This window comes from Prionailurus bengalensis, chromosome A2 (genome assembly GCF_016509475.1).
Source record: "Prionailurus bengalensis isolate Pbe53 chromosome A2, Fcat_Pben_1.1_paternal_pri, whole genome shotgun sequence".
NCBI classification, from domain to species: domain Eukaryota; kingdom Metazoa; phylum Chordata; class Mammalia; order Carnivora; family Felidae; genus Prionailurus; species Prionailurus bengalensis.
Genome location: NC_057348.1, coordinates 19,036,370 through 19,061,265, shown reverse-complemented (window position 1 = coordinate 19,061,265; position 24,896 = coordinate 19,036,370). Strand labels below are relative to the sequence as shown.

Below are 24,896 nucleotides of genomic sequence, written 5' to 3'. Positions count from 1 at the left end.
TCTGGGCTGCTGTTCTAACAAGTCCTGTTGAACAAGAGCCCTTGTCTTGACTTAGGCATGCAACTGGAGGCCATCATGGGGCAACCACCGTAGGTAGAGACCTTGCCCATGGCCAAAGTGGGCTTCCCAGAGTTGGGGAGAGGGTGCAGGGTGGGCATTGCACAAAGGTTCTATGCTACCCTTTGTGTTGATTCCTCCTCCCTGTGAACAACACCTGTGCTTTCCACATAGGCTCAAAGAACTTCACTCTGGGTCTACTTCAGGTGGAAAAATAAGCTTTATATCATGGGGCTTTACAGAAGGTTTCTTCTGGGGAGAGGGTATTAACACTGCTAAAAAAGAGTTAAGCATGAGAACTCATAGGAAGAATTGTTCCAGCCCTGACTTGCCCAGGTGAATTCACCAGGGATGCTGCTCTTACTCAGGGAGGACTCCAAAGATAACTTCTCTGATGTGGAAATCAGAAAAAGGGTTTGTTAGTCACTGATCTGTGAAGCATCTGGGCTTCTAAAATTCCAACCCTAGTACAGTTCGGAGGCATGCTGATCCTCTTGGGAGCTAAGAGCTAAAGTCAGGGTACAGGCCTTGCCACCTCCAAACTGAGGGATCATCATGACTTGCTTGAATAAAGCCAAGAGTGAGCTTAGGGTGTCCTGAGTGGTTAGACCTGTGTCCATCTTTCTAAAATCACTCAGAGCTGAGGACTGAGAGGGCGGGAACTACGGGCTTCCGGTGTACGGCTGAGCACTGCCCAGAGCCCAGGGGACTGCTCTCCATCGTCCCATTCCCCTACAGCTTCGGTCTTGTCCACACTCCCGAAATGCAGAGAAGGCTGCCCTGAGAGAATAGCGCCGTGCCCGGCGTTCCTGGCACCAGATCTGGCTTAGGAGCATAATGCCGTGTCTTCTTCCAGAAAGGGGAACGGCTGGCGGCGTGGCTGCTGCCGCTACCTGCCAAATCCTTAAGGGAACCACTAGATAGTTACCGCAGACAGACCCAGGTTCGCGCTCAGCCCCAGGATTCTCTACGGCCGTTAAGCCCTGCCCCCTATGGTTCGTCCAATCGGGACCCAGCCTTCAGGCTCCGCCTCTACGTTTCTGCCACCACTTCCGGTCCACTCCCGGAAGTCCCGCAGTGGAGCCAAATTTGAAGCCTGCGGAGAGGCGGGGACGGGGGTGGGGGCGCGGTCGCAAAGCTGGACCCGTCGAGGTTTCCTTGGCTGCCAGACCCCCTTAGGACCAATCATCATGCCTATCCGTGCGCTGTGCACCATCTGCTCCGACTTCTTCGACCACTCCCGAGATGTGGCCGCCATCCACTGCGGCCATACCTTCCACCTACAGTGGTGAGTGACTGCTGTGTCGGGGCTGGGCGCTCGGCCTAGTATGGCTACAGTACTGTAGGGTGTCGGGTCTCTGGGAGGAGCCCAAACAGGTGATTAAGACGGAACTAGATGGAGCCCCAAGGTAGATTCCCCACCTGGGCAGAGGCAGGTCAGGGCAGGCTTCCCAGAGGAGGTAACAACTGAGCTGAGTCCAGGGTAACAGAGTTGGCTCAGTGCGGATAGAGTAGAGGATTTCTTGGTCAGCTTGCAAAGTGATGTGACCTCAAAACTATTAATCTGGTCGGAGGTGAATTTTTGCTGTTTTTTTATTAAAAAAAAAAAGATTAAAATTTTTTTTATATATTTATTTATTTTGAGAGAGAGAAAGCAAGCAGGAGAGGGGTAGTAGAGAGAGAATCCCAAGCCGACTATACGCTGTCAGCACAGAGCTGGGTGCTGGGCTTTATCTCCTGAACCGTGAGGTCATGACCTGAGTGGAAATCAAGAGTGGGACACTTCACTGACTGAGTAACCTAGGTGCCCAACTTTTGCCAAATTAATGAGCCCTTTTATTTGTTTGAGATAACCTGGTAGGCCTCTGGCTATCCTATTTGTTATGGTTTGCTTGATGGTTTGGGATGATTCTATCCAGAGTCATCTCCTTGGTCAGACACTCCAGAGTATTCATTGATGCCAGGTAACCCAAGTTAACATGGAAGGGCAAGGAGGTGCTCCCTGGTCAAGTCCTGCTGTCCCTATAGGACCGTTCTGTTGAATGTACAGCTGGTGAGGAAAGATTCCCCCAGCAGCTGTGAACTGGCTGATTCAGAGCTCCTATTTCAAAATTGAAATATAATTGGCATACTATATTATATTAGTTTCGGGTGTACAACATTTGGATCCAATAGTTGTATACATTACTTGATGCTTACCACGATAATCGTAGTAACCATCTTTCACCATACAACAGTTATTACTGAGCATATTTCCTATGTTGTACTTTTCCATGCCTTATTTATCTTATGACTGGAAATTTGTACCTCTTAATTCCCTTTATTTCACCCATCCCCCCGCCCACCTTACCTCTGGCAACCACCAGTTTGTTCCTTGTATTTAAGAGTCTGGTTTTTTGTTTGTTTTGTTTTTTAGATTCCACATAAAAGTGAAATCTCTGACTTATTTCATTTAGCATAATACCCTCTAGGTCCATCCATGTTGTCACCAATGGCAAGATCTCATTCTTTTCTATGGCTGAGTAATATTCCAGTGTGTGCGCCTGTGCACGTGTGTGTGCATGTGCACGTGTGCACAGGTATGCTATGCCTTCTTTGTGTATCTATCAGTGGACACTTGGGTTGCTTCCATACCTTGGCTATTGTAAAACCTTCTTTTTTTTTATTGTGGTAAATTATACATCACATAAGATTTGCCATGTCAACTGTTTTTGACTATCGCAAAAGTTTGTTTAACAAAGAATTTCAATATGAAAATGTACATGACCCAGTTTTTCTATTATAGTAAAATGGACCCTTTGGAGAGGGGACAAGTGGAAGCAGTTGATTTCTCTGGTGAACACAGCCTTTGTTTATACTCGTTCCAAGACTTCTAATATGATTATACTGTTCCCTCCTATTACCACCACTCCAGTATTGTTCTGTTGCCTGCTAGTTATCATCTGCACACATTTATCTATTACAAGATTCTTATAGGGATCAAATCCCTGCAGCATTCCTTGGACATATCTGCCACCATTTAATTTCAACGATAACTTCTTGTCTATAATTCTTTTTTTAATTTGGGAGGGTGAGCTTTGCTCATGATGTTTAATTGGTAAGCTCAAAGATGCCTTCCATTTTCACCATTTTTAAGCGTACAGTTCACTGATATTAAATACATTCACAATGCTGTGTAACCATTACCACTTTCTATTTTCAGAACTTTCCCATCATTCCAAACAGAAACACTGTACCAATTAAACAATTCTCCATTCCCTGACCCCACAGCTCCTGGAAACTTCTATTTCACCCTTTGTCTCTTTTTTTTTTTTTTTTTTTTTAGTTTATTTATTTATTTATTTATTTAGGGATAGAGAGAGCAAGTGGGGGAGGGCAGAGAGAGAGAGAGAGAGAGAGAGAGCAAGCGAGCAAGAATCCCAAGCAGGCTCTATACTGTCAGCACAGAGCCCCATGTGGGGCTCCATCTTATGAACCATGAGATCATGACCTGAATTGATATCAAGTCAGAAGCTTAACCAACTGAGCCACCCAAGTGCCCTTTACACTGTTTCCTTGAATTTTCCTATTCTAGGTACCTCATATAAGTGGAATCATGCAATATTTGTTCTTTTGAGTTTTGCTTACTTCACCAAGCATAATGTTTTTAAGGTTAATCCATGTTGTAGCATGCATCAGAATTTCATTCCTTTTATGATCAAATAATATTCAATTATATGGAAATACCACATTTTGTTTTTCTCCTCATCTGTTAATGGACCTTGGGTTGTTTACATGTTTTGGCTAGTATGAGTAACGCTACTATGAATTAGTGTAGAAGTATCTGTTCGAGTCCCTGCTTTCGTTTATTTTGGGCTAAACCCAGAGGTGGAATGGCTGGATCAAATGGTAATTCTGTGTTTAATTTTTTGAGAAACTGCTTTACTGTTTTCCACATCAACTGCACCATTTTACATTCCCACCAACAATGCGCAAGGGCCCTATTTCTCCACATCCTGGTCAACTCTTGTATTTTCTGTTTTTGTTTTGTTTTTCATAATAGTTATCCTAATGGGTGTGTTTTTTGTTTGTTTGTTTTTGTTTTGTTTTGTTTAGTGTGTGTGTTTACAGCTGTCTCTTCCCTCTTAGTATGCTTTCACTGTATTCTATAAATTTTGGTATGTTGTGTTTTCATTTTCATTCATCTCAAGGTATTTTCTGATTTCCCTGTGGTTTCTTCTTTGACCCATTGGTTGTTTAATAGTGTGTTGTTTAACTTCCACATATTTTGTGAATTTTCCATTTTTTTTCCTGTTACTTATTTTCAGTTTTGTTCCATTGTGATCAGAAAAGATACTTTGTGCAATTTCAACCTTTTAAAATTTATTAATCACTTGTTTTATGACCCAACATATGGTCTATACTGGAGAAATATTTCATGTGCACTTGAGAAAAATGTGTATTCTGCTATTATTGGGTGGAGTATTTGTCTGTTGGATCTAGTTGGTTTATAGTGTTGTCTAAGTCCTCTATTTCCTTATTGATTATCTGATTGTCCTACCCATTATTAAAGGTGTGGGGTGGGGCGCCTGGGTGGCGCAGTCGGTTAAGCGTCCGACTTCAGCCAGGTCATGATCTCGCAGTCCCTGAGTTCGAGCCCCGCGTCGGGCTCTGGGCTGATGGCTCAGAGCCTGGAGCCTGTTTCCGATTCTGTGTCTCCCTCGCTCTCTGCCCCTCCCCCGTTCATGCTCTGTCTCTCTCTGTCCCCAAAAAAATAAATAAACGTTGAAAAAAAAAATTTTTTAAAAAAAAAGGTGTGGGGTATTGACCTCCCCAAGTTTTATTGTAGAACTGTCTATTGTTCTCTTTAATTCTGTCCAGTTTTCTTTCCTATATTTTTGGTCTTTGTTGTTAGGTTCATATATGTTTATTATTTATTTATTTATTTTTGAAAGAGAGAGACAGAGAGAATGAATATGGGAGCAGGGGAGAAGGGCAGAGGCAGGGGGAAAGAGAGATCATTTATTTTGAGAGAAGGGAGGGCAGAGAGAGTGGGAGAGAGAGAATCCCAAGCAGGCTCTGCACTGCCAGTACCGAGACCAACACGGGGCTCTGTCTCACGAACCGTGATATCATGACTGGAGCTGCAATCAAGAGTTGGAGGGTTAACGAGCTGAGCCACCCAGGTGCCCCTTTTAATTAATTAATTTATTTTTGTTTTTGTTTTTTGTAACTTAAAAAAAATTTTTTTAATGTTTATTCATTTTTGAGACAGAGGGAGACAGAGCGCAAGTCGGGAAGGGGCAGAGAGAGAGGGAGACGCAGAATCTGAAATAGGCTCCAGGCTCTGAGCTGTGAGCACAGAGCCCAATTCAGGGCTCGAACCCATGAACCGTGAGATCGTGACCTGTGTAACTTTTTTTGATATAAAGTCTATTTTGCCTTACAGTAACATAGCCACTTCAGCTCTCTTTTTGTTACCATTTTTACTTATCCTGCTTGGGATTCATTATATTTCTTTAACTTATGGAATGGTTTCTTCAATTTTGGAAAGTTATCAGCCATTATTATTATCTTCATGTATTGCTTCTATCCCATTATCTCTTTTTTTTTCATATTAGTTTCTTATTTCTGTTATAACAAATTACTACTAACTTAGTGGTTTAAAACAGCACAAATTTATTATGTTGTAGTTCCAGGGGTCAGAAGTCCAAAATGGGTTTACTGGGTTATAGTCAGTGTGGGAATATACCTTTCTTGGCTTATGACCCTGTTCTCCCCATCTTCAAAGCCAGCAGGGTTACATCTTCAAATCTCTCTGTATGACTCTGACACTTAACTTAAGGACTCTTGTGATTACATGGGGGCACACCTGGATAATCTCCCCATCTCAAGATCCTTAATCACATCTGTAAAATTACTCTTGTCATGTATGGTAACATATTCACAGGTTTGAGAAATTAGGACATAGACTTCTTGGGGAAAAGGCATAATTCTACCTAATACTTTCTTTTTGAAACTCCTTATCATATGTATGCTAGATCTTCTCACAATATCTTCTATATCTTTTATAATCTCTTATATATTTTTCTATCTTGAGGCTCCATGCTTAACATGGAGCTTGAACTCATGACCCTGGGATCAAGAGTTGCACACTCTACTGACTGAACCAGCTTGGCACCCCCATTTTTCCATCTTTTTAATTCTCAATGTTTTCTCTAACCTATCTTTTTGTTTTACTAATTCTTCAACTATGCCTAAACTGCCATTAAACTGATCCATTTAATTATTGATTTTGGCCACTTTTTTGTTTTAGAATTTCTTTGGTTCTTATTAAATTCTGCCATGTCACCTTTTATTTTGTAGTTCTCTACTGATATTTTCTTTGTTTCCCATTGATTGATAGATTGATTGATTGATTTTTAATTTATTTATTTATTCTTGGGAGAGAGAGAGAGAGAGCATGTATAAATGGGAGAGGGGCAGAAAGAGAGGAGGAGAGGGAGAATCCCAAACAGGCTCCACACTGTCAGCGAAGAGCCCAGTGTGGGGCTCAAACCCATGAACTGTGAGATCATGACCTGAGCTGAAATCAATAGTCAGGCACTTAACCAACTAAGCCAGGTGCCCTCTTTTTTTTCTTTTTTTTCTTTTCTTAATGTTTATTTATTTTTGAGAGACAGAGAGAGCACAAGCAGGGGAGGGGCAGAGAGAGAGGGAAACACAGAATCTGAAGCAGGCTCCAGGCTCTGAGCTGTAAGCACAGAGCCTAACGTGGGGCTCAAACTCATGAACCGTGAGATCATGCCCTGAGCCAAAGTTGGATGCTTAACTGACCGAGCCACCAAGACACCCCCTTTTTTTTCCTTTTTTAAAGTAAACTCTACCCCCAACATGGGGCTCTAACTCACAACCCTAAGATCAAGAATCACATGCTCTACTGACTGAGCCAGACAGGTACTCCTCTAATGATATTTTCAGTTTTGATTTTTATTTCTTTAGTATAATGTGTTATGTTGTATGTGACAATTCCCATATCTGAAGTCTTGCTGGATATGTTCTGGTTTGCACTTGTAATGCTCTTTTCCTTGTATGACTTTACTTTAAGAAAACTAAAGCATTTACATTATGTAAATGGAGTCATATGCAGTATACCTTTTTTGTATCTGGTTTGTCTTCCTCAATGTTATGTATATGTGATTCATCTGTAATATTGTTCTTAGTTGTAGACTCATTCTTTCTCGTTGCCATATAGTATTCCATTGCGCATGGCTAGCTTTGATTATATCTTGTACATAGCATATGAATTTTTTTTTTTTAAGAGAGAGTGAACGAGCAGGGGAGAGGGGCAGAGAGAGAGAATCTTAAGCGGGCTCCACATTCAGCATGGAACCTGACATGGGGCTCGATCCCATGACCCTGGGATCATGACCTGAGCCGAAGTCAAGAGTCAGATGCTCAACCAACTGAGCCACCCAGACACCCCTGTGAAAAATTATTTATAGAAAAACTTTGAGGCCTGGGATGATGGTATCCCAGAAACAGAAAGACCTCTGTTTCTCCCTGTTCCCTGGTGGGAGAGTCTACTAGTAGGAGACTAATTAAAGTTTACGGCTTGAGGTTTTGTTGGACCACTCAGATAGACGATGCAAAGCTGGACAGTATTTTACTTTTAGCACTACTTGCATTTACTTCTAGTTTACCCTTACTCTGAAAGTGTAGCCCTTGGGAATCCTAGCTTAAAGTGGGTGTGTTATTAAAATCCCTATCTCTGAGGGATCCTGTGCTTTGACTGATGCTCTTTAGTCCAAGCCTAGAATGTTGACAAAAGAGCAGCTGAGGGGTAAGGAGGGCCACACCAACAGGGCCAAAAAAAAGGACTTGTCCCAGAGTGCTTGTCCCAGTCAGGCCTTATGGGATGTGCTGTACCACCTGTGGTAACCGCCCTCCTATGTGGGCAGGCTCTGGGTCAAGAAAGAACAAGTCAGACCCTGTTGTGGTTGGGGTGGCTACCTGCTCTATGTGTCTCTACCCAAGCAAAGGCTCACCAGTCTGCTTTTCTGCTTCTCATTCCAGCCTAATTCAGTGGTTTGAGACAGCACCAAGTCGGACCTGCCCACAGTGCCGAATCCAGGTGAGGGTGGTGGGGTGAAAACACTTCAGCTGAAGATATCTTTTACTTGCCAGGAAGCAGAAATAAGGAAAGATCTCTGAAACTGAGCAATATCTTTGACCTTTTTGGACCCTCATGGTTTGAGGCTGATCAAACCTTACTTGTGCTTTTGAGTGGCTCAGGAGGCCTGCTTATGCCTATGAGTAGCTAGCAGGTGGACTTATTGCCTGGGCTAGTCTTCACCTAGGTAAATCTGGCCTCCTTCTCTACCTTTTCCCATTTCCTCAAAGCACTTAGAGCTGGGGTATCTTTTGAGTAGTTACCACATGGGTTTGTGGTGACATGACTTTAGTAACCACCAAAGTGGTGGCGCCAGCTTAGGGAAACTATAGGGTTACAGAGTTCATCTGATTCCAAGGGAAGTGTTGTGAAAAGTTGGGCCCGAGAATAGGCCTGGCTGCACGTTAGGTTGCATGTATATCCCTGTCCTTGCATGTGACCCAGCTATATACTCATACTCTATCTTGTCCTTCCATCCAGGTTGGCAAAAGAACCATTATCAATAAGCTCTTCTTTGACCTTGCCCAAGAGGAGGAGAGTGTCTTAGATGCAGAATTCTTAAAGGTACCTGGGATTTATGTCATTCTACTGAACTCCAAGCCCCTTGAGAATTTACTTTCTGCTCCCACCCAGGGTGGGTACCTAGAGTGTCACAATGGAGTCTGGAGGGAGATTTTGTAGAGGTTTCAAGGCAGAGGGGAGGAGAGCAGAGGAGAAGTGATGATAAGACCCAGTCATTGGAGAAATACACTGTTAGGGAAGAAGGAAGCCTGTTTTCTTTAAAAAAAAAAATGTATTTTTTTTAACGTTTATTCATTTTTGCGAGACAGAGAGTGAGTGGAGAAGGGGAGAGAGTGGGAGACACGGCATCTGAAGCAAGCTCTAGGCTCTGAGCTGTCAGCACAGAGCCTGACGCAGGGCTTGAACTCACAAACCGTGAGATCATGACCTGAGCCGAAGTCAGACACTTAACCAATTGAGCCACCCAGGCGCCCCTGAAGGAAGGGAGCCTCTTGACTGTGAACCTTCCCTTTGGGATTTTAGAGTAATTCCCAACAAAGGCCAAAATATCTCTCCTGAGTTTCTCTCACCTTGCAGAGGTTCTACAGCCATCCTTCCCAGCCCACTTTGCTGCTTGGACAGATTAGAAAACTCTTCTAGTCCACACAGAGAAGATGTGTGGACCCACTATTCACAAACATGGCTGTGCCTCAAAACTGTGAGAAAGCTTGGTGTATATCCAGGTGACTGAGTCTTTCCCAGATCAGGAATAGAGGGCAGAACCCCTGGAATCAGGATGTGAGCCCACACTGGTGGGGAGAATGGGTGGATTCCCTCCTACACTTATTCCCCCAAGTCCAAGATTTAGCTTTCTTTGTGTACCAGAGGGCTAGATTGGTAGAAACCTCTCAAGAAAGTGGGATTGGGGTTCACAATGAACCTGGACTCTGAGGGTTAACTTGCTGGGCATCTGTCAGTCCTGGGTTCATTTGGCTTTGGGCCGGGGTGCGGAGGGGGGGTGGATACCATGATGTCCTTGGAACCTTACTGCTTCAAGAAGGTAGAGCTTTTGTGCTTAAAGCCAACATGTTCATTGTCATGGTAACTGCTCCTGGTTTTAAGCCCCATCCTCCCTGTGATAAAGACAACAAAGGCAGCTTCGTTTCTTTCTGGCTTTCAAAGCCAGATCTAGGAGAGCGAGAGGCAATGTCTTGAGTAGTTTGGAGCAAGGGCTTGGAAGGTACCCTGCCAGGTATTAAAAAAAAAAAAAAAAAAAAAAAGCCAGGGGACTTGGGGGAGCTTTGGGTTGGTGTCTGTCCTCTGCAGCCCGTGCATGCCCTTCTCTACCCACCACTTGCACTCTAGGATGTTCTTCCCACAGTGACCAGTCCAGCTACCAAAAGCTTTTGCCCCAGAGTCCTGGGTGGGGATTTTGACACTAGGGGGCTTATCCACCCACTGGGGCTGGGCTTTAGTATTGGTCACATGTAAAATCCTGAGTCTTGTATTGACCCGGGAAAGGTGATCTGGAGGAAGATTTGCCTGGATTCCATCCAGCTACCATCCTGAACCCTTGGCCAAGCCTTTCAGTTCTGCAGAGCCTGGTTTTCCTGCTTATGCAGTAGGTACTTCTCTTGCCTATGGGGGTGTTGAGTGCTTTGAATTCCTGAATGGAGTCTGGGCTCAGTTCTGCCCCAGCCTCTCAGTGGTTCTACGGCAGTGGCTGTGTAACTTATGCACAGGCTTTGAGAGGTTCATTTGACCCTCAGAATAGTCTGGTTAGAGCCTAGCACATGTGAGGTTTCATCCAGAGATACAAAGTTGTCCCAGCTCACCTACCTTATTAGGGTTGGGAGATTCATGGTATACAGAGCCAGCTTAGAGCTTGAAGAGAAGTAGATTGTGAAGCAAGGGTGGAGGGAAGGAGTGATGACCCAAGGTCCCTGGGCATCCCAACTCTGTGTCCCTGGTGAGTGCAGCTGAAGCCTGGAGAGGGGAAGGGCCAGGCCAACACAGGGCCAAGGAAATGATGGAATCCTTTGCTGTGAGACTGATCACACAGGTCCAACTTCACTTCTCTTGCCCCTCTTCTGCCTCTCTCCCTGTCCCAGGGTCTTCTACCAGAGATTATTTTTCTCCACCTCACCTACTTTTCAGAAAAGTACAGAGATAAAGCAAGATGTATCTCTACACTGTTGGCTTAGCTTGGCTGTGACATACAGCAGGGTCTGTGCCTCCCTGGACCTACAGGCCTCATTGTCCCTTCCTGGATCTCCCTGCATGCCTTTTGGGGTGCTGTGTGGAAGCCAGCTATGATGCCTTTCTATTGCTTATTGTGGCTATTGCCTTACAGAATGAACTGGATAATATCAGAGCCCAGCTTTCCCAGAAAGGTGAGTTAGTAGGAGATAGGTGGCCCTGGGAAGTCCCTGACCCAGGTCCTGAAGGGAGAGATCCTTGGGAGGAAGGCCTCCAGTCTTCTGGTGAAGCTAGGGGCTCTCCCTGCTTTGTATTTCCAAGAGTTTTGCCAGGTCTTGTGATTGGCAGGAAAGGAAGGGAAAAGGAGGTGCCTAAAGCTGTCCACCTAGATTAGGTGAGCTTCTTCTTTTTGTCTGAGGCTTCCTGCCCGGACCCAGGCTGGGAGGGAGCTACCTAATGGGACAGAGTATTTGTAGGAGAGGGTTTAGCTGGAAACCTGATTGAGTTCTGAGATGATGAATTAACTCTACCCATGGGAGTGGGGAGCAGTGAAATCTTTACTCAAGTAGTTCCAAGCAGCAGAAAGAGGGTCTCATCCCCTGAATGAAGAAACTCTGGCTCAGCTTCCCTGGTTTGGTGCATGCCAGAGAGAGAAGCGGGCCACCCAATTGCTGACCTGAGACTTTTCCTTACTTGGCTCTGGGGTGGGGGGCTGGAACCTAAGGTCTAAGGTTCTTATGCTGATGGGTGAATGGGCCTTCCCCTCCCCCACCCCCCACTCCAGAGAAGGAGAAAAGGGATAGCCAGGTCATCATCGACACTCTGCGGGACACCTTGGAAGAGCGCAACGCCACTGTGGAATCTCTGCAGAAGGCTTTAGACAAGGCCGAAATGCTATGCTCCACCCTCAAGGTTGGTCCCCAGGTTCTGTGGGCACAAGTTGGTTGGAAGATATAGCCTGGTCCTGAGCTCACCACTCTGGGCTTATCTTCTGGTTCTGCCTTTGTCATACCTTCATTTATACAGTTGTAAAATGGAGGCAAATCCCTTTTCCCCCAGGCCTCCCATATTGTGCCCATCCAGCCTATAAACAAAGAGCCATATTGGCTACACTTCTGATTTTGTACAAGGTAGTTCGGACAGGTGAGGACTTCCCAGGGCTTCTTGGAGGGGCTGCTCAGCCAAGACCTAGGTGAGGCTGGACCTTGTTTCCAAAAGTGGTTTGTACTCCACTGATGAAGCCAGACCAAAGAACCTTCCATTAGCACTCTAGTCCTTGGCTGGGTTGCTCTCTGGAGCCAGATCAAACAGCATCCCAGGGAGGATCAGGGGCCCTTTGAAGTCGGCTGTGCTGAGCTGACCAGGCAGATCAAAGCCTGCAGAGCAAGCAGCTCTAGACCCAGATGAATTTTGTATCAGCCTGGGTTGGTGAGCCTCTTGCTCTCTGAGGGGCATGAGGCGATTGATCTGAACCCACAATTGATATGCTGGCCTCGTAGGAAGGAGCAGTCCTTGCTGGATGCCATTTGTAAGGGAAAGGGAGCCATCTTTGTGAACAGATAGGGCCCCAGGTGTTCGTTGTCTCTGTTCCTGCTTGGTGGCTGGGCTGGATCACATGGCCTGGCCAGTGGGAGGGAAGGAGTGAATCAGTACCTAGCTGCACAGCAGGAGTCTTTGATGGCATTCCCAGGTCAGAGATGGAGTGGTTTGTGCTGAGGACAGCCTGGCCAGCTGCCTCTGTCTCGGCTCTTCTATCCTGGTAACTGTTCATGGGTCTAGATGGTGGATAGCGAGGCCTGGATCTGTGTTTCTTCACCTTCCTATACAACATGCACCATGAGCCCTTAAGTCACAGGACCTTGGCAGCCCACAATGGGACTGTAGATGGTTGCAGTGGGCTGTGCCTGTGATAATATATCTCAGGAGGAAGCAAGCAGAGAGCTAAGGAAACAGTTGGCCTAAGGCCTCGTAGCAGAAAAATCACAAACAGAGGGGCCCAGGCGCCTTCCTCCCTGGGGGCTGGGGACACATGGTTATCAGCATTTTGAAAAGGAGACAGTTCTCCTGATGACTTTAGCCATCGTCCCTGGGATTGTCCAAGCAACAGGTATGTATGGATGTGTGTGCTCTTCAGAAACAGATGAAGTACTTGGAGCAGCAGCAGGATGAAACCAAACAAGCACAGGAGGAGGCCCGCCGGCTTAGGACCAAGATGAAGACCATGGAGAGGTGAGCTTGGAGCTAGGGACTGCCCTCTGCCCTTGCCTGTGGCTCCCAGGTGGCACAACTCTCAGGACTACAGGGGGATTGGGTCACCTCTGTGGTTCAAATCTCTCCATAGGCCACATGGGGCTCAGGCCAGCTGGGTATGGGCACAGGTCTCCTTGCTTGACCTCTGCTTCCCATGGGGGCCCTTGCCTCACTCCTCCCTGTTCTGTTGCCTGTGGCCTGACAACCTGGCAGGTTTTTTGCTCCAAAAACCTTTCTCTACGGATTCCTGACCTTGAGGAGCTGTCAGCACCCATTCTTCCCCAGCAGCATCCCTACAGCTGTGTTCAGCTCTGCTGTGGGGCCTTTCTTTGGATAGACCCGCCTGCTAGAGCATGCTGGCAGCTCAGGCTGTTACCATAGCAACAGCAGCAAAGGGAAGCAGAGCTGTACTGGGTACCTACCCATCAGCCTCCAGATTTTAAATGCCGTGGGTTGGGTGTTTTTCAGGATTGAGCTCCTACTCCAGAGCCAGCGGCCCGAGGTGGAGGAGATGATCCGAGACATGGGTGCGGGACAGTCAGCGGTGGAGCAGCTGGCTGTGTACTGCGTGTCCCTCAAGAAGTGTGTACTCTGGCCCCTCTGACCCAGCCCAGGAGCTAAGCCACGGCACCCAATCCGTCTGCTCTCCATCTCTTGCAAAGCAGAGCAGGCAGAGTTAAGGGGCAAGCTCAGGAGCTATGCTGCCTCAGTTTGCACCTTGACCCCACCTCTCACAATGTGGCCAGGAGCCAGTCTCTTAGCCTCTGACCCACAGCTTCCTGAATGGAGATAGTAATAATTTGCCTCATAGGGCTATTGAAAGAATGAGTGTGAATTATAAGTGTTATTTCTATTTATTTATTTATTTATTTATTTATTTATTTATTTATTTATTAAAAAAAAATTTTTTTTTTAAAAAAATTTTTTTTTTTCAGCGTTTATTTATTTTTGGGACAGAGAGAGACAGAGCATGAACGGGCGAGGGGCAGAGAGAGAGGGAGACACAGAATCGGAAACAGGCTCCAGGCTCTGAGCCATCAGCCCAGAGCCTGACACGGGGCTCGAACTCCCGGACCGCGAGATCGTGACCTGGCTGAAGTCGGACGCTCAACCGACTGCGCCACCCAGGCGCCCCTATTTATTTTCTTAACGTTTATTTATTTTTGAGACAGAGAGAGACAGAGCATGAATGGGGGAGGGTCAGAGAGAGAGGGAGACACAGAATCTGAAACAGGCTCCAGGCTCTGAGCAGTCAGCACAGAGCCCAACGCGGGGCTCAAACCCACGGACCACAAGATCATGACCTGAGCCGAAGTCGGACGCCTAACCAACTGAGCCACCCAGGCGCCCCTATAAGTGTTATTTCTAAGAGGGTTGGCACCACTCTCTGAGCTATATAAACCCCATCATGATAAATGGAGCCTATTTCCCATCAGCATTTACTGACTCTGCCTGATTTGCATCAGAAATTTGGCTCAGATTCTCCACTATCATGGAGGTGAGACTGGGGGAAAGGGACAACTTGGCTGACAGGCATTGGATCCCAGATATCTCCTGTGAGACCCAGATGAGGTAGGGAGCCTCTTTGTGAGACCTTAACGAGGGCAGGGCTTGCTGCGCATCCTCTCAAATCACCGGTGCCTGCACGACAGGCAGGGGATAGAGACTCCCCAGCTCTCCTTGCAGGACCCCCCAAAACATTACCCTGTTGCGCTCAGGTGTCAGAGTAGGAATGAGAACCGGCCTAGGGGACAGCCTGGGCTTTGTGTTTGCTTGGTGCTGTGGCTCATTCTGACCAGCAGCATGTCCTATTCTGACATCTCTTTTCCTGGCCCCCTTGTAGAGAGTATGAGAATCTAAAAGAGGCACGGAAGGCCTCAGGGGAGCTGTCTGACAAACTGAAGAAGGACTTATTTTCTTCCAAAAGCAAGGTAACAGTGGGGAGCAGAAGATGAGGGGAGAGGTGGCTGTCCTTTTGTCATGCTCGTTCCTGTCTCCTGAGCAAAGCCATGGGGCTGGATGGCACAACAGACTCCATGGGGCTATTGGGTGACTCACAGAGACTGGTTACTGGGCCTTACTGGGCTCTGGCTCTGGCTCTGTGGCTGGCCCACCAAGGCCGGCAGTTCACACAGGGCTCTCCCCCAGTATGCGCACGGTTACACTCCCCTCTATTCTTCCTGGTTCCTAGGCACCTCTTAGCTGGCTGGAGAGCACAGATCCCTAAGGTGCCAGTGTCCGAGGCCTATTTTTGTACCAGGCCCAAAGTAGGAGGAACCTACTTGGAACCTGGTTCAGTCAGCACAGCTGTTTTATTTCTGGGTCCAGTGCATCCGTGGACTATTGGGCATAGAACGAAGCCCTTGTTCCTGGGCAGCTCCAGATGGACATTGACGGATTAAAGCCCTGCCCCACAAGGCCAGAGTCTCTCCTTGTGTCCTCAGACTCTTTTGGACCCTGGGCTCCTACGAGCATGCACTAGGTAGCAGCAGGTAGAGGCAGAGCACAGGGCCACCTGTTGGCTTGTCCTTTACTCCCTACACTTTCTTACAGTTGCAGACAGTCTACTCTGAACTAGACCAGACAAGGTTGGAGCTGAGGTCAGCGCAGAAGGACTTACAGAGTGCTGACAAGGAAATCACAGTAAGTGACATCCCTGGCCAGACGGGAATGAGGAGTATTTTGTGTGTGCTCCAAAAGCCTGGGAACCTGTGCCCCAGTCAGTGGCAGTGGTTGTGGGTTCCCTTTATCTTCCTGGGTCAGAGTGGGTCAGGATATGCACTTTGACCCTGATTTGGAGCCTGGGCCTTCTCAGTAGGGGACAGACAGCACCTGTCCTGTACCTATGTCCCCAGGGTCACCAGAGGGGAGGCTTCCCCAGAGAGGGGTTCTGAGGCTGGGTATTCCTGGCCTCTTGAGCCTGATGTTGGGGTTCAGATCTTGGTCTGTTCCCAGGATGCGTGTCCTTGGCAGTCTCTCCAGTCTTGCTGCCTCAGCCTCCCTTTCACACTCTTCTCTTTCCTTTCCCAAGAGCCTGAAAAAAAAGCTAACGATGCTGCAGGAAACCCTGAACCTGCCACCAGTGGACAGTGAGACTGTCAACCGCCTGGTTTTAGAGAGGTTTGTTGACCTTCTGGGGTGGTCATAAGCTGGAAGAACTCTTTGGTAAGGGTCTTCACTACTCCTGGCTTTGGTCGGGTGGGTGGTCCATGTGGGCCTGTAGGCTGTGGGCCTCCTGCCCTGGGACACAGTCAAGATTTGGTGGGAAAACAGCTTTGAGGCAAGTTCTGGGCTCTAACGAGAGGCCAGGGTAGGCCATAGGGGACCTAGGGATGGGCAGGGAAGGGGAAGGAGCATGGACTGTCTTCAGGAATCCTGTTTATGGAATGCTTACTGAATGCATCTGTCCACCCCAGATTCTGAAACAAACACGAAACCAGTCACCAAAATAATTCCCCTATGGTCTCAGGAATGTGTGCATTAAAGCTTCCAGCAGAGGGAGCCAAGAGGCAGGGGGATGGGTGTCCCTGCCAGGACTGGCTGCCCATTCCTCTCTGGGTGTTTCACAGAAGCCAACTAGGTGAGAGCATCAGGGATGTCCTACCTAGTTGCCCAGCTGATGGCCCAGACAGAAAGCATGTAACCCAGCGGCCCAGCCTTGTATTTGAGCCACTTTTCAATGTCCTTTGGAAAATCATTATGCTCCTTCCCCATATCTGATGAGTTGCTGGAGTCTGCCCATTTAACCTCCGGGGTACTTCCTGATCTTACCCCTTACCACCACCCCCACGTAAGGATTGTGACCCGTCTTCCTGCTCCTCTTGTCTGCCCAGCTTATCAGCCCCTGGGTATCACATCATTCCTCCCCCACCAAACACTCCCAGACCTTCTTGCACTATGCCAACGCACTCTTAGAGCCAGCCTGGGAGCTATAGTAGATCTTTAGGCTTCAGCCAAATAATACTGTCAAACCAAGCAGAATATCCCTTGCCTTCCCATTTCTGGGCCTTTCTGTATGTCAGCTCCTGTCCACACTGATGGGTCAGTTGCCCTGCAGAGCCTTCCCTAGCCTCCTCAGCAGGAGTAAGCTCATCCTCCTCTGCACAGGTAGTATTTATGTAGATGTTGTGTCAGGTGCCATGGGCCACAGAGGTGCTCTAGAGTCTTGCTAGAGCCTGGACCACTCAATACATACACACCCAGCTATGAGTAGACTGGGAGCCACATCTTAATCTGTGTCCCTCACCACCAGCCTCCTTACATGCACCATCTTTTCCCTACACCGTAGCATCTGCACGGAGGAGTGAGTGCCAACAAGCCAGCTTCTCATTCTCATTGGACCTTTAGTTCTTCAACCTTTGCTTTCTTTCTTACCTCAGACCTTCCATGTCTCTTTATGGAGCCAGAGCTGTCTGCCCACCCCAGCTTGGGTTGGACTGAGAAATGGCTGTGGGGATGTGATGGGCACATGACTGACTGTGAAGTCCAGTGTGTGGCTGATTTTGATGAACTAGCCTGTGTGTCTGGTCCTTCCTCTGCACTCCACCCTCAGAGCCCATTGGCCATGCCAGCTTGGACCCCCAGGTAGCACAAGGGCCCTGTCAGAAGCTTGACAGTTAGGGAGCTGATAGTCTCAAAGACCATCTCATGTGTTCAAACATTTAGAATTTAAGCTTTCTCAGCAGGAAGTAAAAATTCTTTTGCTAGGATATCACTCAAGGCTGCTATCTACAAGCTCCATGGTGCTCCCTACACTTCCCATTTGATGGTCCTCAGGGTGTTTCCACATGCTTGTCTTCTGTATCCAGCATCCACAGTGAGGCACGCCTCCAGGCTCCCAGAGACTTTTCATACTTGCTTTTGCTTACTTTCTTTACCACTCCAGGCTGGAGTGAGGCCTAAACTTCCATAACAGGTTCTTACTGAGTGCATGCTGCATGTATGGCCCTCTCGGTTCTCTTGGAGCTTGTGTTCTGGTGGGATAGGCAAGCTGGGGGCTTAGATGGCTAAGCCCCAAAACCCCCTGACCACATACTACGACAGGCCAAATCCCATGGCAAGAAAAGTGGCGCTTGTGCCATTTGTATCTAGAAGCTTCAGTGAGGGGTGAGCCCTGGCTCAGGGATGAGGCACACAGGAGCCACCAGGGCATGCAGCTCGGGCTGGCAGGGGGTTGTCGCATGGCTGCGGAGAGCAGGGTGTGATGAGGTTTATTGACCCTCTGGGGTGGTAGACAGTAGCAGAGGACTTGCTGGGGTTGGTAGATATTGGCAGAATAACAGATACTACAAAAACGTTGTCATGAGTGCTCCTGGCTGCTGCTTTATGCTGTGGATCCCAGTGGGGGAAGCAAAACAACCAGCATGGCGTTGGTTTGAGGTGCATTTGTGCAACCTTTGTTTTCACTTGCAGGCAAGAGAGGGTAGAGCGTTCAGGGACCTGGCCAGGGAAAGGAAGAGAGAGTCTAATCTTCCCACATTGCTTACCCATCCAAATCAGTGTAGGTAATTCCCTTTTCTCCAGTCTGCATGCCCCATTGGGCTCCTGGCCAGTGACTAATACCCTCACAGTGCATCTCCTTGTCCTTGAGCGATGAGCGTAGGGCTTTGGGCAGCCCTGAAAAGGTTCCTTCCTAAGGGAAGGAAATAGGGATGTTCTTGGGGCTGCCCTGCCATTCCCCAGAGTTTTCTGACCACAGGAGCTAGGGAACGCCACCAGGCCTGGATGGGCTAGAAAAATCCTATTGGCTGCAATTTTCTTTTTTTCTTTCTCTCTCTTTTTTATTTTATTTTTTTTTAAATTTGTTTTAATGTTTATTTATTTTTGAGAGAGACAGAGACAGAACACGAGTGGGTTAGGGGCAGAGAAAGAGGGAGACACAGAATCTGAAGCAGGCTCCAGGCTCCAAGCCATCAACACAGAGCCCTTTGGGGGCTCAAACTCACAGAGCTGTGAGATCATGACCTGAGCCGACATCAGACACTCAACCAACTGAGCCACCCAGGCGCCCCTCTCTCTCTCTCTTTTTAAAGTTTATTTATTTAGAGAGCAAGCGCGGGAGGGGCAGAGAGAGAGAAGGGGAGAGACAGAATCCCACGTAGGTTCCACACTGTCAGCACAGAGCCTGATGTCGGGTTCGAACTCATGAACTGTGAGACCATGACCTGAGCCAACACCAAGAGTCACTTAACACTTAACTGACTGAGCCACCCAGGTGTCCCAGAGTTCTATATTACTTTTTATTATTTTATTACTATTATTTTTTTTAGAGAGAGTGCACAAGTTGGGGAGAGCAGCAGAGGGAGAGAGAGAGAGAGAGAGAGAGAGAGAGAGAGAGAGAGAGACTGACTCTGAAGCAGGCTCCACGCTCAGCACAGAGCCTGACACGGGGCTCGATCCCATACCCTAGGATCATGACTTGAGCCAAAATCAAGAGTTGGATGTTCAACAAACTGAACCACACAGGTACCCCTCATATTACTTTATAAATGCAACATATGAGCATTTCCCCATGTTACTTAGTTTACTTTCCAGAAACACTACTATAATATCTGTATCATAGTCAAGCTATGAAAGTGCCAGCTCCCTAGGAGAGTCGTTTTGACCATTTCCAATATTGGGCTATGTGCCATCTACATCAATCTGTGGTCACATCTCTGGCCCCTTGTACTGCATTCTGAGAGATGAGGCTGTTTGGTCAAAAGGCAGTAACCTTTTGTTTGTACACTTGGGTTTTGTGTGTGGTTTTGCTTGCTTCCTTCCATGTCTTGAAGACTTTCACTGGTCCCACTATGGTGTGAAGCACTAAGCCAAGTGGTTTTTTTTCTGTAGAGATTCAGGCTTCCTTGCAAGGTGGCCCTGGGCCATGTGTGGGCTCCAGACCCCTGGAACCAAGCCATCTCTGATGCTGCAGAGACTGTTGTCCTTCTGAACTGCCACGGTAGTCCAGAGTAACCAGGCCATCTCTGCTTATAGCCCAGCCCCTTTGGAAATGCTGAACCTGAAGCTTCGCCGACCAGCCTTCGGTGATGATATTGACCTCAATGCCACCTTTGACGTGGACACCCCTCCATCCCAGCCTGCCAGCATCCAGCAGGGCCGTGCCAAGAAGCTCTGCCAAGAGATAGCACAGTAAGTGGTAGTGCCTGGCCATGTCCACAGCCTGGAGGCAGGATGACCAAGAGGTCTCTGTAGGCCCTGCCATAGTTGCTCTGAGTGGCAGACAGGGCAGTGAGGGTCACCTGGGGTTGACTATTACTTTGGTTCTAGCCACCTCTTCTTCCCTTTCCTGAGTACTCACTGTGGGCAAAGCCCTTCTCGCTTCTTTCAGTCATCACTATCACCCTTCAAGCAAAGGTGTTGGGATGTGAGTTGGAGAGAACACAGGGGTCCCAGTAGGGGCAGGTCTAGGTTGATGGTGTTGGGGTATGTGTGTATTCCCCATATCTTGAATGCCTGCCCACCAGAGTCCTGAGCCAGGGACTTGAAGTTCTTCTTCCATTGTGTGCCTCTTGGGCTCATGCTTGAGGACCATCTCAGATCGTGGTGCCCAGGGCCCCATCATCTAAGGGGGTAGCCCACAGGGGCAGGCTTGAGAAGCTGTGGGGAGCTGTAGTGGGATGGGCAGGACCTGCACAAGGGACCCAGTGGGACTGGGAATGGGGAGGTTGTCTCCTTGGCCACACAGGGCAAGTATAGTTCATCAGGAAGACAAGAACTACTCCCCTACGTACGTGTAGGTATATGCTACTCAGGTGAGGGGGTCAAGGGCTGAGTGGTTTCCTCCTAATCAAAACCTTTGGACGTGAGAGAAAGAAATTGAGGTGTTAGGCAGTGAAAATGGAAGAAGCCCAGGGAGAGAGCAAAAGGGAGAGCCAGCTGAGCTCTTCACCTCTCCCCACCCTCAGGGGTGGAGGTACCCGTGCTGTACAGGGCCGGGCCTGGTAGCAGTGGGAAGCAAGCCTTGGGCATGTGGGCTGTAGTCACAGGGCCTGTTAGTGCCTGCTGCACACCCTGGCTTCTTCATGTTGTCTTTTCTCTAGCTGTAAAGGGTGAAAGTGGACACCTGGGGCCTGCAGACTGCCAGGCCTTTTAGAGACATTTTTATCATCTTGAGGGCCTGCAGTGAGTGTGAGGGAATCCAGGATGCTTCCCCCTTGGATCAGCCTCCCCAGAGCCAAATTTGCAGCAAGTGGAGAATCTTCCCATGGCTTTCGTGTAGCCTCACCACAGGCTATAGGGACAGGAATGAAGGGATCCAGAGTTGACAAGACTGACCCTCCCCTTGTCCTCATGGCTATGAGAAACCACAGGGTCAGCCTTTAGGTCACCCTCCTGCTACCCCCTCTGGGAAAATACCAGGAGAGGGTATTCAGCTGTTAGTGTCCCCAGGGATTGGGTGGAAACACTGTGTCTAGCTCTGGAGCTATGAGTGAAGGGCCGGGGCTTGGGGCCATAATTCATTATACCCCAGACTGTGCCTGCACAGATTACCTAAGAAGATGGCCTAGCCCTGTGTTGTGAGAGTACTTGATAGACTATTTACTGAGGGTATTGTGGAGATGGTAGCCCCTCTATGGGCAGACAAGGCTAAGTCTGAGATCACGAGGTGCCCTCTGCCTATATCAGAACATGACTGGCTTTCCCCCTGTGGTTGGTGAATCAGCTGGGCCTCCAGCCACACTTAGAACCCAGGACATAGTGAGGCATTTGAGGCCTTGGGGAGGATTGGGATTGGCTTGGCCCCGAGTGGAAGCCACAAAATTGAAAAATGGTCCAACTTCCCATTCTTCCTCCACTCTGGCAGCTGTTCACGGATCTGCACTTGGGGTGGGGCTCACTGAGGTGCCTTGCCCAGCACAGCCATTACAGCAGCAATGCCACATGGTGGTTCCCCAAGGGCCATGCGCTGAGCCTGGCTCACCAGGCCCTGTATCTTGCTCACCTGCCTCTTGTCTTTTTTTTTTTTTTTTTTTTTTTTTTTAAGGTATCACTGAGTGGTAGTTATTCACTCTGGTGAGAGGCCCTCCAATTGAGCTCATGGTTGAGTCATTATTTCTCAACTGTTTTTTTTTTCAACGTTTATTTATTTTTGGGACAGAGAGAGACAGAGCATGAACGGGGGAGGGGCAGAGAGAGAGGGAGACACAGAATCGGAAACAGGCTCCAGGCTCCGAGCCGTCAGCCCAGAGCCTGACGCGGGGCTCGAACTCACGGACCGCGAGATCGTGACCTGGCTGAAGTCGGATGCTTAACCGACTGCGCCACCCAGGCGCCCCTACCTGCCTCTTGTCTTTGTGTCTTGCTCTCACAGCTCTCCTGTTCAGGACATCCCCAAGAAGATGCCCAATGACCCCAAGCAGGTAAGGTTTCCCTGAAGAAGTCAGGCAGTCACCATCCAACCCTTGCCAGTACTGAGTGTAAAGCGGGACTTCTGAAAGGGCAGGGTGTTGCCAGAGGCCTCTGACTCCTGGCCTGGGGCTAAGACACTATGGAGCCACCCTGGAAACTCTATTCATTATCCTATCTGCCTCCTGGTGAAGCATCAGAGATCCTGGTCCTGCTCCACCACCCCTACCCGCCCCCTCCTTTGCTGCCATCTCTCGTCAAGTCTGCCTTTGGGGACTCCCCCACCCCAGGAGTCCCAGCTCTCGCTGGGCGGCCAGCGCTGTATTGGAGAGCCAGATGAGGAGCTGGCTAGTGCCTTTCCTGTCTTCATCCGGAATGCTGTCCTAGGCCAGAAACAGCCCAAGAGGGCCAAAGCAGAGCCCCGTCGCAGCACAGATGCCGTGAGTATGGCTTCCCACAAGTGGCAAATGCCAGCCCTCTGGGGGGGGGAGGGGGACAGTGGGGGGCCAGCTTCCTAGCTTCTTAACCTGGCCCACTCACTTCTTCCTTCCGCCTTAGGTAAGGACCGGCTTCGATGGTCTTGGAGGTCGGACAAAATTCATCCAACCTGTATCCTTGTTCTGTGGCACTGGGCTGAGCTGAGCTACCCACACCTTCCCTCACCTGTACCCTCAGACCCTAGCCTGGCAGTGGCTGCAGCCTCAGGTGTGCAGAGCCTGACCTCGCTCAGTATAGCAGAGCTTCCCCCCTCCAAGTCTGAGCCTTTGCTGCCCTGCATTCAGTCTCTTCTTTAGGCCTCTTCCTTGACATCTTCTTCAGACTGACACAACTATGATCCGCCCACTGCCTGTTAAGCCCAAGCCCAAGGCTAAGCAGAGAGTCAAGACAAGGACAGTGCTCCCTCCCTCCCAGGCCAAACTGGACACCTTCTTGTGGTAGTGAGAATAGTGAGTCTGATCAGTGGCCAGATATACGCCTCCAACTTATAGGCCTGGACTGGCTCAGCAGGAGGTTTTGGGGGCACGGCCCCTCCTCCGGGACCAGCCCTGAGGGCAAGGGTAGACGAAAAGATGGGGATGAGGGTGAGGCCCAGGAACTGTGCTTTTCCTGAACTTACCCTGCCCACCTCCACCATACTGGGTCTACCGTACTGGGCCTACATGTGGTTGCCGATGTGAGACCAGCAGGACCTGCTGTCTGTTAAAGGCTCTTGTGTATAGCCAGATGTAGCCAGGCTGCTTCTGGTTCTCCAGGTCTTTTGTTGACTGTATGGACCAAAGTGCTCGAGGGTTCTCAGGCAATTTCAGCCTGCCCATGCTTCTGCCAGCTTCTGACTTGCTGCTAGGCATGGCCGGAGCCAAGCAGGGTGGGGAACGAGGGGATGGTGGTGGGAGAGGATGGGGGGAAGATTTCTATGTAAAATAAAAAAGATAGAATACTTTCTTCCTGGCTCTAGGAGCGTAAATTTGCACCAACACTTTAGAAAAACATTTCGCGTAAGTTTCTAAAGTGGGACCTTCACCTCGGCTCACACTGAGAAATCCTATCCTTAGGCATGTGTCCCCTCATGGGACACAGGGAGACTCCAGCAGGAATGCTATCACTGCAGTTTTGTTCACAGCCTCTAGCCTAGGCACAGCCCAAATGCCATAGGCAGGAAAGCAAATGGGTAAACAGGTATAGCCATACAGGGGGCTCACAGCAAGCAAGACAAATAATCAGCGACCTTTGGGTCTTAACTTCAAGAGCACTTTCTCCTAGAAGACTTCCTTTCTTGACCTCTAGCTTGGGTGAGGCCTCCTAAACTTCCCTCTCTGACTACTGCATGGGAGTTCATCTGCCTCTGCAGGGCCCACCATGGGCCTGGCACAGAGAATGAGGGTGAGTGCCCTCATGCTTCAGGCTGAGCATGCCCAGCTGCCCCCAGTACATCTGAAGGAGTGAGCCTCACAGGGAGGAAGTAATGCTCTTGGTTACGGGATCTGGACCCCTTTGCTGCTGCCTTGAACCAAGGAGGTTTGGTGAGGGGAAGTGCAGCACCAAGTTAAGGGTGCAGCCAGCGGCTGACCAATAGTGCTCCTTATCAGCTGAGTGATCTTAGGCAAATTACCCAGCCTTTCTGTGTCCAACTTCTTTAAAGTAGGGACAATAGCACTAAACTCCCAGTTGTGGGAACCTAATGAGTCAGCGTTACAGGTTAGGAACTTATGACCCCTGAGGGAAATAAGTCAGACACAAAAGACAAATATTGTATGATTCCACTCAAATGAGGTATCTAGAATATACAAATTCGTAGAGACCGAAGTAGAATATAATAGAAGTTGCCAGGGGCTAGAGTGAGGAGAAAATGGTAACCATTAAGCAACTATTTCAGAACTCTGGTACCCGA

At 48.6% G+C, this 24,896-nt stretch overlaps 1 protein-coding gene and 1 pseudogene across 1 annotated transcript; one reads left to right on the top strand and one right to left on the bottom strand.

Annotated features, from left to right (window-relative positions):
- The first annotated feature begins 1 nt into the window (after position 1).
- LOC122488725 (TRAF interacting protein) lies at positions 2-23,950 on the top strand. Its single transcript, XM_043590424.1, has 15 exons — positions 2-1,345; positions 8,113-8,170; positions 8,690-8,773; positions 11,064-11,103; positions 11,694-11,821; positions 13,044-13,138; positions 13,628-13,741; positions 15,003-15,090; positions 15,713-15,802; positions 16,191-16,279; positions 20,135-20,290; positions 22,473-22,521; positions 22,798-22,947; positions 23,066-23,116; positions 23,327-23,950. Exons 1-15 carry the CDS (start codon positions 1,050-1,052, stop codon positions 23,444-23,446), a joined length of 1,608 nt encoding a protein of 535 aa, XP_043446359.1. The 5' UTR covers positions 2-1,049; the 3' UTR covers positions 23,447-23,950.
- Positions 2,750-3,142, bottom strand: LOC122488727 (annotated as a pseudogene).
- Positions 23,951-24,896: the final 946 nt, after the last annotated feature.

Coding starts and splice junctions, on each gene's coding strand:
- LOC122488725 (XM_043590424.1), top strand. CDS start 1,050: ATGGTTCGTCCAATCGGGACCCAGCCTTCAGGCTCCGCCTCTACGTTT. Junction 11,822..13,043: donor TGCTATGCTCCACCCTCAAG/GTTGGTCCCCAG, acceptor TGTGCTCTTCAG/AAACAGATGAAGTACTTGGA. Junction 22,948..23,065: donor CCCGTCGCAGCACAGATGCC/GTGAGTATGGCT, acceptor CTTCCGCCTTAG/GTAAGGACCGGCTTCGATGG.